Source organism: Bacillus rossius, chromosome 1, assembly GCF_032445375.1.
Source record: "Bacillus rossius redtenbacheri isolate Brsri chromosome 1, Brsri_v3, whole genome shotgun sequence".
Classification (NCBI taxonomy): Eukaryota; Metazoa; Arthropoda; class Insecta; order Phasmatodea; family Bacillidae; genus Bacillus; species Bacillus rossius.
Window position 1 is genome coordinate 358,121,119 of NC_086330.1, and position 15,765 is coordinate 358,136,883.

Consider the following 15,765-nt stretch of genomic DNA (forward strand, 5'->3'; position numbering starts at 1 on the left):
TTAAAGTGTGAGGAAACTTTATAGTATTAAATGTTTAGTGAAATTTTAACAAGATGACAGGTGTTTAATAAAATTCCTTGTCAAAAATCAGGTCCATTTTTATCAGAGCTGTTTCTAATAGTTTAAAAACTTTCAAAACAATTTCCTCGAGAAATGACGAGTGACTTGTTTTCACAATAATAAAAAATACACAAAACTGAGCACTTAACCTTATATCAGGATGATTAAAAACCACAAAAATTGTATATTAAAATTTGAGAAAAAAAAACACGCTAACGTGAACGGCCTTCTCGAAGCGACTGGCAGCATTGAGAGGGGAATAATTTTAGGCGTTCCCTAGGCTATGGGCAGCACTTCATGGCTTCCTTGGCCTCTGTGACCACTTTGCCCACCACGGCCACTTTGCCCGTCTCTCCCCTTCCGCCAATGGACGATATTATAAAGTTTGCTCTGTACTGCAGTGTAGGTCGAAAGTAAAAACATAAATAAGTCACAAAATTTAAAAAAAAAAATTGACAGTTAACAAACGTTTCGGCGTACTCCCGACTCACTGTTTGCTTTGTTGTCGCTGACGGTCAACGGATCCATCACTTCTGGGTACGGGGGGTTGGCGCGCATCTTCACGGTGTAGCCGGGGACGTTGCCCAGGCTCATCCACGACAGCTGGACCGTGTGGGCGTCCACCTCGCTCGCCACCAGCCCTTGCACCAGCTCGATGATGGCGCTGCCGTCAAACTCCAGGATCGCCGGCTTCGAGTCGTTGCTCACGCCTCCGCCGTTCTTTGCGCTCACCTGAAAAACCAACCACATTCATTTTACCTTACATCATTGTAACAAATAACTTATTTATTTCACAATTTTTGATATGCACACCAACACCCATTAAAGAGATTGCTAGGGTGGCGTGCGCAATGGATACAAAGAACAGTAAACAACACTAACAATCAACACAATGGACACTGACACAGATAAACACAATCAAACGATCAAAACCTATAGGAAAAGTTAATTGATAAAAACATATACGTTTATAAATTTTAGAATATATAAGGGGGTACATAATACCAATAAAGAGTATACCGTATACTAGTTATTGAAAGTAATAAGATAGGGTTATTTTATTTTGTTAAAATAAAACCAGCTATTGGAAATTCTAAATGGGTTACTGAAAACAGAATTAAATTACTACAGATTTAGTTTTATTTACAAGTTGATCAAATCTATTGTAGTTCTTTATTAATCTGAAAATAATATCATTGTTTTGTTAACTGTACTGATTTTAGATAACTATGAAATAAGGGAACTGCCCCTATACCAGTGTTATATTATATAGGGCATATATATGTATATACATACAATTAATTTTGAAACATTGAAAGTATAATAGTTTTTCACAAAGTTTGAATCAAGATAGTCCCACCAGTCAGAAAGAGATATCCATCCATAACAAGATGTTCCCTCTACCTTGCCATGATGGCAGGAGGAAGTTAGGCCAGCCTCTAAGTTCTTCTGCACTAGTTTAGAATTGCCAAGGGACGAGTTTATACTTCCACTGCATTTCAACCTATAGTTTTGCGTACTGAGGATCTTATGACGTTTCCTGTAATATGTTGCTGTGATGTCACTATTTTTGACGTGAAAACATCTACTCTCTCGTGATTGTCGATCGAACTTTCTTGTGTGACAAAATACAGTAAGATTTATTTGTTAATAACTACGAGAATATCTCTCGTGATTGTCGATCGAACTTTCTTGTGTGACAAAATACAGTAAGATTTATTTGTTAATAACTACGAGAATGATAATACACCAAAAATTGTCGTGCCCACAATGGATAGACAATATCTATACATGTTTGTCGCATAGTATTTGTTTTGCCTGTGACATCATCGTACCAGTGTAGGCACATGCGCGTGATTCATTACGAATTAACTTTGCTTAAAGTTATAAATTGGTGCAGCGTGAAAACGCATTTAGAGAGGACATTGATTGGGGTGCCATTGCGAGAACTTGCGGAGCACTACTAGGACCCAAATTGAGACAATAAAAATGTTCGCCAGAATATAAGTGAAAATCTGTATTAAATTGAAAATTACAAAATAATTAAAGATGTCATACGACTCATGAATATGATCGGAATTTATAGAAAACACAAGTCATGATTTTTGACGTGATGTCTTATAAATCGATGAACGCCGGCTGCAAGGATGAAAAATTGTCACGTTCCGCCTGAGCTGAGCGTGCAAGAATCGGCCAACTACCGTGCGAGAAAATCTTCTACAATATCAAACAGGTTAAGGTGGGCTTTTTAACTAATTGTTCATAATTATAGTTAAACAAATTATTTAAATTAAATTTGCAAAAACTGTAAAAAATATTTGAAAATTAAAAAGTAAGCAATTTTTCATCAATGTTTTCTTATGACATTATCACGTAAAATTATCGACCGTAAACCGACTTTACAGACAACCCCCTTTTTACGAAAAATCCACGGCGTAGAACTGTGCCTTTCTCTGGTTTTTTATATCACGCCCATTCCTTAGCTACAGATTAATTTGTAATTATCACACATTCATTGCTGGTGCAAGGAAAGCAGAGCACAGGTTTGATTTATTTCCCAGTCCGGCCGCGTATTTCGGGTACAACTGGAAAGATGCGGGAAAACATGAAGATACCACTGATTGAGCTTCAACGTAAGAAGCGAGACAATGACAATAGATCACAGTATATAGAGCAGAGTGAAGTATGATGTCTTAGAAATATCACTTGTTTGTTTGAAAATTAGTCATGTTATTGAAATAACGTGATTGAGTCATTAAAACCAGAATCTGAATAAAAAGACTTTTTATCCCTCCTCAAAGCAGGAGACCCAACAGTTCACTTGGCTTCACGGAATATTCGCCCCTGGTGACATGGTATTTGTAAACTCCATTTGCCGACATAATTTACTGGGACAGATTTGGTTTTCCTAAAGTATTTGAATCTCTCAAATATATTTTATGAGTTACAGTTTCTATGTAGGTTGTAGCAATAAACATTAAAAAGTGATGGATATTTCTTACCTGCTCCCTAAGATTTTGGAGCCAGAATTTTCATACCTAACAGTGATCATGAAAAACCAGTTTAACCATTTACACACAAAAAATACAGTATTGTTTAAAGAAAAAATCTAAATGAAACTACTAGTACTCACAGTATCTTTTGATACTGAAAATTAGCCTTCATTTAGGGCAGAGATAGGTCTGTTAATATTATTACTGTTATTCCTTCCCAAAAATGTATTCTATAGCAAACACCGAAGACTTCACAGGGTTAACTATTAGTAGGGCCACCTAAAAGTGGTAAATAAATATGACTAATTTCATCATTATAAATTGGCAAAAGCGGTACAATATTTTATAAAAAAAGAACTGTCTAGCTGTGTTAAAAATCGGTAGGAAAAATAACAAACAAAAAAGTTAATCTTTAAAACTTTTTATTGAATTACTTATATAAATTGGTATATATAAACTTTATTAACTTTAGAATAGCATGGTAAAACAAAACACAAAAGTATAGAATGTTTTTATATTCAAGTCACTTTAGTGGACATGGTTTGCAGTAAATAAAAAATATATGTATGTCCCTAATATATTTTATATGTTCAACGTTCCCTAGTATGCTTGAAATGGTTGGCCTGTATCCATTAGCCTGCAGTTATAAGATTACCATTTTTTTACACCTGTTCATTTCGATCTTGAAACACATTAAAAAAAATGATAAAATTAGGCACGGCCATTGAAATATCGAACCACATAATTACAATGTTGCTGATTTTTAAACCAGTACACAGGTCATAAAATATCTGACCATATCATGAAAATGCTCTCTCGCTATCCACATTAGTAACCGGTATCCACAGTACTACTAAAGTTTGTGACACAAAAGTTGCTGTGTTCAGTTTGCAACCCTTGCAAGATTTGGCAGATGTCAGCAGTGATCCCTTCTTTCAAAACATTGGAGACTTGCATCTGCAGTGCAAGATAACTTTCTATAATTTCCATCTTGGTAACAGTGTTGATAAGCGGAAGACGATTAGCAGTTGTGAAAAGTTTCTCATCAGCATTATTGCTTGCAATGTTTCGAGCAGCAAACAGTTTCCAAGCAGTGCTACAGAACTCTCTAGCATCTTTTGGTTCCTAGCCCTCATCCTTAATATTTAGTAAACAGCGTCTGAACGACACAGTGGCTAACGCTCACCCAGAAGGTGTAGTTGGCGCCAGGAGTGAATGCAGACTCCAGGACAGCATGGGTGGTTCTCCCGTCCACCGTCTCGGACAGGGGGGGCAGAGGGGGGCTCAGCATGACTGTGTACTCCTTGATCACACCATTTCGACTGTGAGGAACGTTCCAAGACACGTTCACCCGCAAGGCACTCAGCTGCTTCACTTGCACGTTCCACGGTGGAGACGGCACTGCAACAGGAAAGTAATCATCGCCAAAGACCTTAGTGTTTGTCTTTTGCTTGTAGATGGACAAGTATGAGCCATTTTGGGGATATTAAGGGGGAGCTTCGCAAAGTACAAGTTTTGCGAGGCAACAGTTTAAATATTCACTTCTATCACTAAAACCAAATTTCCCAGCATCAGAGGTGAAATCACTTAACATAAGAGAGTGCATTTGTAATGATAATCTATTGTATACATTTTTTAAACAAAAAAAAAATTACCTTTGTCAAGTTTGTCCCTAGAAGCTATGACTGTATCTGACACAACACTGCCATTCACATCGAAAGCCACAGAAGAATGTGCTGCAGCAAAGCAAGGGATCATGTGACACCATAATACCGTGTGTCATGTGAGCTTGAAATCATGGGAGTTATGTTGCCGTAACGACTCCCACGTTTACAACGCTTTTGTCACTCTACATCATGTAATTTTATTATTTCTTAGTGTTCTTAAGTTAAGGGTCAAGTTGCAACCACTAATATAATTCATTTATGAAAGATTTTCAGAGCTTCTGTTATTTATAAACAGCATTTGATTGAGAGTTCAACTAAGTTTAATTCGGCATTCTGTTGTACAGCTCATTCCATAATCCGGCACCAACCTAGACACTCGCAAGTAAATTTTTTTGGGCCGGATTCTGGCTGATGATATGGCCTCCAGGCCGCAGTACTGCGCTGCAGGCATTTTTTATTTGCTCAGAGTTTATTGCTACAGTTGGATTTCATTTCAGAATGGAATTTCCTGGTTTATAGTGGGTTGCATTATAAATTTTCACATACACCTGCCCCTCGAAGTAACACTGTTTTAATTTGTGCTGTTTTGAAGTAACGACGCCAATAAATTATGATATGATTTAAGAAGCATTTTTTTTTACATGAATTTTCATTTCATTTTATTTCTGTGCACGCACAAAAGCAATGGCACTTCTGTAGCATTAAATACAATGCATTACTAGAGGTACTCGAATTTCGTTAATGACAAAATCGCGAAATTTTACTAACGATTTTGGAACTTAATTCTAAGCACTTACAAATGTGTTTCCAAACGCCTATTTTGATTTTACAGCATTTAGTTTTCACGAAATAACTGGCGATGCCGCGAAATTCATTACTATTCGCTATATTCTTGTTGTTTCACGAAATATCCGCGAAATGTCAGAATTTTAACGCGATATCAATATTTATTTATTAAGTTTCACAATAATACTTTTGCCGCAAAAGTATTCGTTTAGTAAACAAAAACATCGTAAGCCATCTTTATTATGAGATGCGCCATAGATAAGGTGAAGCAAAATAAATACCAAGCACTCGGCCTGAAAGCGGCAACCATTTATCAGAGATCCTAGCGGGATGTGGATGAAGTTAGCCGTTTGGCCATATTCGTTTCCGTTGCAGAGATACTTATCTCTGTTCCGTTGTTGTATTGTTTGTAAATAATAACACAGAGGTTATGGGATTTTAACGTCGCAATACGCCGGTCATGTGAAATGACCAAATGAGGTTTGAAAAGATCCTATGTTCCATGTAAATAGGTAAATGTGAACGAAAATAGGTAGTTGCAGATTGTTTTGATTGAAGTTTACTTGATACTTCACAATGCCTAAGGTCGTATCAGTGTTCGAATGAGCTAAAGAATTCGAGCATGAAGGATTCATTGGTTTTAATAAAGAAAAGCGGATAATGATGTGTAGTAGATTGGAAAAGGAAAGATACTCGTGAAAAACATTGCAAACAGCGAGCATCTCATTTAGAGAAGAAAAAAAGTCAAACATTACCATCAAGTTGTGGAGTTAAAAGGCAAGTGACACTCGAGGATAATATTGTTCTCCATAAACGAGCAAAGGAAATTAAAGTCAAATTTGCAAGCTATACAGTGCATCCATTTGTTTCTGCAAATAGTCCCCTAGAGAAGCTAGATCACCCAGCTATGAGGGAATGGTTAAATGAATACTTGGAAAGATTAGTCAAGGAAATGTGTTACGGTTCTAACGTCCTAATAAACACAATTTGATGGGAAAGAGGCCGGAAAATGTGTAGTAAAACAAAATTATAGGAAATTTAAAAAAAAAACTTTGAGCCTGAAATTTTAAATGTACTATAATCATTGTAATTAACTAATTTTTTAGGGAACCCTTTCTTACATGTTTACCAAACTATTTGGCCAAAGTGGCCAATTCTCCTGAAAGGAAAAAATTAATTCTATAAAGTTTTGTGCAGGAACATAGCATAGGCCTATTTAATACTCAAAATGTTTAAATACATAAACACAGACTGTAAAATTCTAGACACTATTTGTGATGTAATATTTAAGTAATGTGTATATAATCTACTAGATAACATTTCCACTTCTGTAAGGCTTACACAGGAATCTATTGATTGCTGTATCAAGTATCATGTACAGCTTTGTGTGCGTTTTTTGAAAATTTAAAATTTTAGTTGTTTAATCTCAAAATGTTACACAACATTTATTTAAATGTACTTAAAATGTACTGACATATATTCGTACCGTAAATTGATTTTAACGTAAGTAGGTTCTTGATTAAAATGTTTGTCAGCAAAGCATTCACCTGACTGGAAAACAAAATTATTCTGACTGACATACACTCTTATAAAAAAAAAAGTATCTGATTAGCGCTGTTTTGACTAGCTCTCTGCTTTCCTGGAACGAATTTTGGCGATACGTCGAGGGGCGGGTTTACGGCATTCCCGTTAAAACTACAGCAACTTCTGACAGTCTGGCGGAGTCGCTAACTCAATAATATTGGTGGTCTTGAAAGTGCAGGACTGCGTGGGCACGAACCCGACTCTCACCTCCCTCGGCCGTGATGGCGTTCACGGTCTGCGCCGGGCGGTACTCCCGCTTCGACTCCTTCTCCCTGACGTACACGGTCATCTTGTAGCCGGTGTAGGGCTTGAGACCCGTGAAGCGGTAGCGCACGTCCGTCTGCCAGGCCGTGCCGTTGGCCCACAGCTCCGCGCCGTCCTGCTCGCAGATGGAGGGCAGGTACTCGAGCTGGGAGACGCTGGGCGAGCTGTCCGGCCACCAGGTCAGGGTGAGGCTGGAGGCGTTGGTCAGCAGGTCCTGGACCCTCAAGTTCACCTGCGGGCATTCCCCCGTGCGCTCGCACCGCTTTCGCCTCATGCATGGGCCTCACTGGTGGGGGGGGGATGGGGGGGGACATGTCCCCTCCAAAAATTCCTTGTGGAGGAAACACAATAGCACTCCAGGGTATTTTTTTCCCCCTTCATTTCATTCTAAACAATTCTTCAATCAACATTACATTATTATCATTACATTGTTTCTATTATTATTACATTACATACAATACATTCTATTTGTATATTTTTACTTCTCTTCGCCAAATATATTTACATCCCATGTCCCCCCCTAAATATACTTACCAGAGAGGCCCATGGCCTCATGTCAAACCTCAATCATGCAAACCTAAAGCAACCATCTTTCTGTCACTTTGCAATAACCAAATTATTACAAAATTAATTTTTTTATTTATTTAATTAATTATAATATGTCATATCTAAGATAGAAAAAAAATATTTTTTTTTGATAAGCACAACACACATTAACACCATACCCTAAAAAAACAATAAAACAGAAAAAAAGGATGAAAAAAGACAGCAAAACCAGAGATCTCATACTACAATGATAAAATTAAAATTATAAATAAAAAGTTAATACCAAGCTAATGAAATAATATTACTAAAAGAATGAATGAACATATGTAAGATTATTAATAAAGCAAGAAAAATAGAAAGTTTATAAACTGTTATAGATCTAAAGTACATGATTTCTGAAAAAAATTCAAATTAAGTTAAATGTTGTACACAGAGTTATACTGCACAAAATTTACAATTTTTTTTTATAATTTCCGTTCATTTTGAAAAATAAAATTTTTAACATGAACCGAAACAATGGCATCAGTATTATTTTAGTTGATACTTCACACTGTTTCTTTAGCGTTAACCAACCCTTCTAACAAAAACATTTTTTAATTTACAAATTACTTCAGTACATAACTCCTAAGTAATTTGTAGGGACTATGAGAACACTTTGAATAATGAGAGTTTTGTATTGACATAGTTTTTATTAATGAGGTTTCACTGTACTAAACTAAACCTGATGTCTACCTTTTACTCACTAAACATTTTCAGGAATTTTTCAGGACCTTTAATAAAACATTCTTTCAACGTCTTTTACATCAAAAGGTGGTATGATATTTATGTATTTAACAAGCAGAACTAAACATGAGTAAATGTAATAAACAGATCTATTATATGCAAGAAATATAAATTTTCTTAAATTATAAAATTTTAAAAAATTTTCAGGAATAATTACCACTTCATTTAAGTAAACACTCCCCAATTATTTGTATTAAATGTGCAACTTATAAAGTCAGAAGTCAAAAAACAAAATTTTAGCAAAAGGTAGCTGGAAATTAAAGTTTTATGGCTTCTAGAGCCATTACTGTTCATTTCAAGACTTTTTCGTGACTTTCGTGACCTGTAAACAACCTGTAAACAGATCATAAGGGATGATATTATTCAGCCTATGTAGTAAATACCATTCTAGAATTTCTTGGAGTAATCTTTGAAAACCACTGAAACCTAGAGTCAGGATTCGAACTCGGGTCCTCATGAATGGGAGACCAGTGTATTACCACTACGCCACCTCCATGACATCCTTAGAGGATCACAAGTGTGCGTTCTCAGAATCAGCTAGTAACACACGTGAAAATAATATGCATTTATTTATATCCATCTTACAGAGATGTTCCAAGTACTTAAACACTTTTCTCTACTGTGACAAAGGTCAAATCCAACCAATGCATGGTTGACATTACCGATACAACTCTATCAGTAAGCAAGAAAATTCAGCCAAATATGTACAATAATGACCTTATAAGAAAGTGTATTAAAACTGATATTAAACCATCTAGATTTTGGGGGAAGTATAAAAAAAACAAAAAAATAAATAAATAGAGTTTTCATACTGTGCAACTTTTATCGCATAAACGTCACACCCATATTTTAGGTGGTCAAAATTTGGATAAAAATACCTCTCGCGTAATCGTTGCATGATTTTTTTGGTCCCGCTATTAGAGTCCCAGCTCTTTGTGTAGGTATTTTTTCCGTATAAAACAATGTATTTTAAAGTAGAAATCTATTATTTATTGTGACATTACCACTTACTTATTTAATTAATGGAAATACGAAGTTGTTTAATGTGTAAATTTTCTTTTAAAGACATTTTTAAACTTTATAACCTTTATCTGATCGTCTGCATCGCTGCGGTGTAGCCAGCGCTAGTTGGCATCATTCATGTTTGGTTATGTTTCTTCCCGTATAGAGCGCGCACTTGTAGTCGGATATTGGTATCTTGCAGATTGCATGCAATGTGCATTATCTGTCGAGTGTCGATTTAACTACATCTGATGGCCCGCACTCTTTCGTGGTGTGTACTACGACGATAGTTACACGTTAGTTCACGTCACATATTCAAGTGGCTTGCGTTCGGGTCACAAATTTTGTTTTTCTGTTTAAAGTTGAAAAAAAAAGGTTTTTGTTGCATGACTTATTAAAAGAGACCTGCAAAATTCGCGGATTCAATGACCTCCAGGATAGACTCCACTACACTCTACACACTCGGGCAAATGCCACCTGTTCATTGGCTGCTGACTTGTGAGTCGTCTCGACCAAGTGTCTGTGATTCGACACTTCTTTGAGCAAGGGTCTCTAATTGGCCCTCATTACTCCAGATTAACAGTGAACCAATTGCAGAAGCAGCGCTAAGGTATAATTATTTGAATTGTAGCATATCACGAAATGAATCTGCGAATTTTGCAGGTCTCTACTTATTAATATAAATTGTTTGGTGTGCTCTTTTATACTTCACTTTTTAAATAAACGTACTTTCCATGAATGGGTTTTGTTTTTATGAATAACTTTACCTAACAAAATTTTTGTTTCTCGCATAAACGTTGGACCCCTACTTTTCAAACTTGATTTTAGTATAAAATGTGCGACGATTAAGCAATAAAACACGGGATATAATAGTCGATCAGGCTACAGGAGTAAACAGGAGGACCCGTTCGCCATCTTGAACTGTGATATCACGGCAGCCATTTTGGATGACCTTGAACACAGTCTTGACTCAAAATATGCCAAAAATTTCAAAATTTATTTAAAATTTCTCAAAATTTGCCAAAAGTCTGCCAAAATCCACCAAAATTTCCAGTATTTAGGGGAAAAAAATTATGCAAAAAAATATATATAAAAAATGACCCTACTTTGAGGGAAAAATTCCAGTATTAGTCCTCAAAACATGTCAATGGCTCGAAAAGTCCCCATAGTGGCTTAAATCCCCCATGGGCAAGTCACCATAGGCCACTGAGGTCATAATCTAGACAATTAGGAAACCATCGTCGCTATTTTGAATTGTTATGCAACCATTGCAATTTTCATTACTGCGGCCATCTTGAAAATCCGTTAATATTAAGATAGAAATATGGAAACAAAAGAAAGTTAAATAAATAAAAAAATTGATTATTAAAATTTTTAATAAAAATATATTCCTCCATTTTGATATTATGACAGCACAACTGCCATCTTGAAAATCCGTAATTATTTGGATAGAAATTGTAAAAAAAAAAAATAAAAAAAAAATTTTCAAAAAAATATTTTATTACTATTTTAATAAAATTTTATGAAAAACACAAATCACGGAACACGGATTCCTTGGTTGAAACCTGGTGAGGGCAAATAAAAAAAAATGGTGACGGATCCTTTCTCCACGGAAGCCACCGGCTGAATAACCTCCACCACTAATGCCAACAGCTTGAGGCCGCCATCTTGGATCTGAGATATTGTTTTCATCTGCTAGAAGGCTCTGCCGCCATATTAGTTTAATTTTTACTCACTAGAGGGCAGTAATTATTTATTGCCAGGACGCCTGTCATCTTAAAATCTGTCTGCCAACTTTAAATAGAAAAACGAAAACTGTGACCTGAACGTGAGCTGGAACTAACGCATATTTATCATCATAATACATAATTCCCACGAAAGAGTGTGGGCTATTAAATGTAGTTAACTCGACACTAGACAGAGCGTGCGCATTGCATGTAATCAGTGAGCTATCAATTTTGAGATTAGACTACGTGCATGCACTCTATACAAACAGGAATCAACATAACCAAACATGAATTATGCTAACTAGCGCTGGCTACATTTTTATAAACAGTACACAGCGGCAATGAACACAAACAGATAAAGGTTATAAGCTTTGAAAACATCTTTAAAAGAAAATTTAACCATCAGACAACTTTGTATTTCTATTAATTAACTTATCCAAATTAATATTAGATTTAAACTTTAAACTTTAAAAAACACAGTTTTAAACAAGGAAACTACCTACTCAAAGTACTCGGAATTTAACAGTGGGACCCAAAACATCATGCGAAGTTTAAGCGAGAATTTTTTCTCCAAATTTTGATGCCCTAAAGTAATAGTGTGACGATTATGCGATAAAACATATGTGTGTGTGTATACAGTGCTTTGCACACACCTGGTACTCTCTCTGGTGAGTGCCGTTGCTGCAGTTCGAACCTTCGTCGAAGCTGTCGTCGCAATCTTGCTTCCCATCACACATCTTCGACAGAGGCAGGCACTTCTTCACGTCGCACGGGAAGAACCCGTTCTGACAGCTCGGTGTGGCCGGAGTTGCACCTCCTTCCGTCACACAAAATCCCAGCTATTCAAACACTTGCGGAACGTGGGTTTAGTACTTATTCACACTTGGTTTAATCAGTTAGAAACCTGGTGAACATATTTGAAGGCTTTTTTTAAGGCTCTTATGATAAATTTTTTAGCAACTTTTTACATCACTGGGACAGTTTTTATTATGTATGTGAAGCCAAATTAAAAATTATACAAAATGAATCTATTATTTACAGGAAAATGCCAATTTTAATGTTATATACCATTTTAAACTTTCAATGGAAGCTAAAAAAAATATTATATTAACCTTTTTTTTTAATTTTTTTAATTCTAGAGCATTAATTTTGCGAAACATGTTTTTCAGGTGCTCAGTTATTTTACATTTTACATTCTTATTCATTACCCATCTCATCAAATTAGATAATAGCAGCTGCATTCAGTAATCTGCACTTAGAAATAGTTACATCCCTTGTAAGCAGATACATTGTAATCTCATATTTACATCTCAATATGTATGTACATTAACTCACAATTTAAAAAGATTTTAGTTGTACAATTTTGTTTGCATACAAACCTAATTTAGTTTTATGTTCCCAAAAATAATGCTCCCCTTTCAAAACATTTGAAAACTGATGCCATTTAACCTCATAGATTTGCAACACGTATAAGAGAATATCAATAAATGATATACTAAGGTCTCAATTTACGATGTTACAAAAAAATTTACGGATAGTTTTTTTAACACTGTTTTTCAATGGCACAGCAAAAAAATTTCCAATAGGGATTTTAAACAGTGCAATCGAAGTTTAATTTCTAGTGATGAATCAAATACCAATTTTCTTGAATCCAAATCTAGAATTTGAATCCCAGAGAGTAACTCAAATATAAACCTCGAACCCTAATTTAGGTGTCAAGGATAAAAAAATAAAATTAACTATGGTGTTGAAACTTTCTAAACTTTAAAAGGTTATTACACAAACTAAGTTTCCAGAAACAATACATATTTTAATTTAATTTATAAAAATACATGTTAAAAGTACAATATCTTGAGATATGGCGACATGACAGGTATGAAGGAAAAAAACTGACCTAATAAACTTCCAAGGTTATCAGAGTTGAATTTTTTAATTAGCTTTATTTCCTTGAATCTTTTTCTTCAAATCTTTTTCCTCCAAAAATTAAAATTGTTTAAATACTAAGGATTAGACAGTATTTGAAAATTTTATTGGCACACCCCCATTAATTTCCTTAGTCTAATCTTTCCCTCAGTTCACTTTTTGAAGTTATACATCTTTAGGCGCGTTATGAAAAAATGATGAGAGTGAAATTTTAAGATGCGCGCACATCACTGTAACACAAAATTAACAGGTTGAAGCTGCGCACGCACCATGTGACGACATTTTCACATGAAGATGGCAGACCCACATGTATGAACATAAAACCACATTAGGGAACATACCAAACGTATTGGTGTGCCAAATGAAAATTATTATAGTGAAATTACCATGGAATTTATTTTGGTAAACTAAAATAGTCATAGTAAAGAGTAAATTCCAATGTTTAAAAAAAACACATTATTTTGGTATTACATCAAACATAATACACATTTTCCTCGTAACCTTCTGTCAGAGCAGTGGTTATACTGCGCAGTCAATATGCTGAAGAGATGTGGTTCAAAACTCGGCGGTAGGTATTTTTTTTTACTTTTTTTGTGGTTATACTTTTTTAGGTGCGTTATGAAAAAATGACGAGAGTGAAATTTTAAGATGCGCGCGCATCACTGTAACACAAAATTAACAGGTTGAAGCTACTCGCTAAACCGCTCATTAAGTCTCGAAAAAAAGCTACCAACAAAATAGAAATAGAACCTCTATTAGTCGCGCATGTTGGCACGCTCGTCGCCTCAGAACATTGTTTTCATATTTATAATATTTATCCACATGTTTCTAGTTTCTACATTCATAACACGTGTTTTAGTTTCATACAAGTGTGAATTATATACAGTAGAATCCCGCCGATGCGACCCCCCTCTGATGCGTCCATTCCATTTATACGACCATTTTTTGAAACCGTGAAAAATTTGAGCAGAGAAAGTCAAAAATTTGAGAAATATCGGCTGAAAAACAAGTCTGTTACACTTTGTTGGGCGCTATGTGTTCACGTTTATCTTAGCGAGAGCTGTACTGTAAGCAGGCAGGCATACGAAAGACGGCTAAAAATAGATACCACCCCTCTAGATTGTCCACGCTAGCCAATAATGGTAAACTGCGCGCATCACCTGATAGCATCTACGCGCGCGTCTATTGCCATCCCGGTCCCGTGCCATTGTCTTGCGACTGGTTAGTGTGTACTTGCCAGCTGCATCTCAGGTGTCACTGATCACACAAAGCTGTGTTCACTGTGTTAACGACGTCGCCAGGTGTTTGGTTCTCGGCTATTTTTCTATAACATCGCTGACTTCGCACATTCGCAGATAAACAAAAAAAAAAATTGCGTGGAATTATGCTATACACCTCGGACTCGCATACCCCGAACAATGGGTTCCGATAAATACTCGCGCTAAGTAAATTCGCGTCACGCGAGTTCGGCTATGCTAGCCGGCTAGTGGTTATTTTCGTTCAAAACGTGGCGAAAGAACTTGTGTGGATCAGATAGAAAACATTCGGCTATAAACGAAAGATATAAGAACAATGCTATCCTGAAATGCTGTGACATGTTTTTGGAGTAGATAATCACAGCGACATACGGACAGAATACGCTCCCGCCCTTGCCGTCAGCGATGTTTATTTTGACAGCTCAAGAAATTATCTTTTCCACGTCCCTTCACAGTGTAAAAAAACAAAAAAAAAAAAACACGTTGGAATGCAGATGGAAAAGTAACTATGCAGTAAAATAAATATATTTACGGCCCTGCTAATTTTTTCTATTCAATAAAATTTGAGGTGTTAGTGATTTTTCAGCAGAAACAAATTGTATCATAATAACTTATAAAGTATTTATTAACGGCGAAGGACAGTCGTATAAGGCCATAAAAATATTTATTTTATCGAGAATGGACTATACAACCTGGCTTTTGTCGCACGCGTTGTGGGAGGGGAGGAGGATGCTGACAGTTTCTCACTTAGAAGGTTGAAAAGGGAGGGAATGTGTTGAAATGTTAGTTGGTAAAAGGGGGGGGGGGGGGGGGGTGTTTCACATGGTTTGTGGCTCTGGGAGGGATTAACCTTGAAGAATTGGCAGGGGATGGAGAGGTAAGCGTCACGTCACGTATGACGTATGACGTCAAGCTGCCGCTACCGCCAGCCTGGCCGGACGAGTTTCTTACGCTCTCGCAGAAGCTACCACAGCGGCTTTTCGTGCGGGCGAGTAAGATAACATGACAGCTGAGACGGCTTTTCGTGCGATAGTGGATGCGCCAAGCTCGGCTAGGCACTGCCTCAGCGGCATTCGCGTGTATGTATCCGACGATGCGGTGACACCCCAAATTCTCTATTGCGACCATTCCGTTTATAAGTCCGTTTTTCCGGAAACCGTAAGGGGTCGCATCA

At 36.4% G+C, this 15,765-nt stretch overlaps 1 protein-coding gene across 1 annotated transcript in view; it reads right to left on the reverse strand.

Annotated features, from left to right (window-relative positions):
• Positions 1-15,765, reverse strand: part of LOC134528287 (sortilin-related receptor-like) — a 121,888-nt gene that overhangs the window by 25,391 nt on the left and 80,732 nt on the right. The window contains exons 22-25 of the mRNA XM_063361782.1: positions 12,066-12,229; positions 7,298-7,586; positions 4,240-4,454; positions 552-792 (exon numbers count right to left, since the gene is read on the reverse strand). Of these exons, the coding sequence (XP_063217852.1) occupies positions 552-792; positions 4,240-4,454; positions 7,298-7,586; positions 12,066-12,229 (909 nt within the window). The remainder of the gene's footprint in view (positions 1-551; positions 793-4,239; positions 4,455-7,297; positions 7,587-12,065; positions 12,230-15,765) is intronic.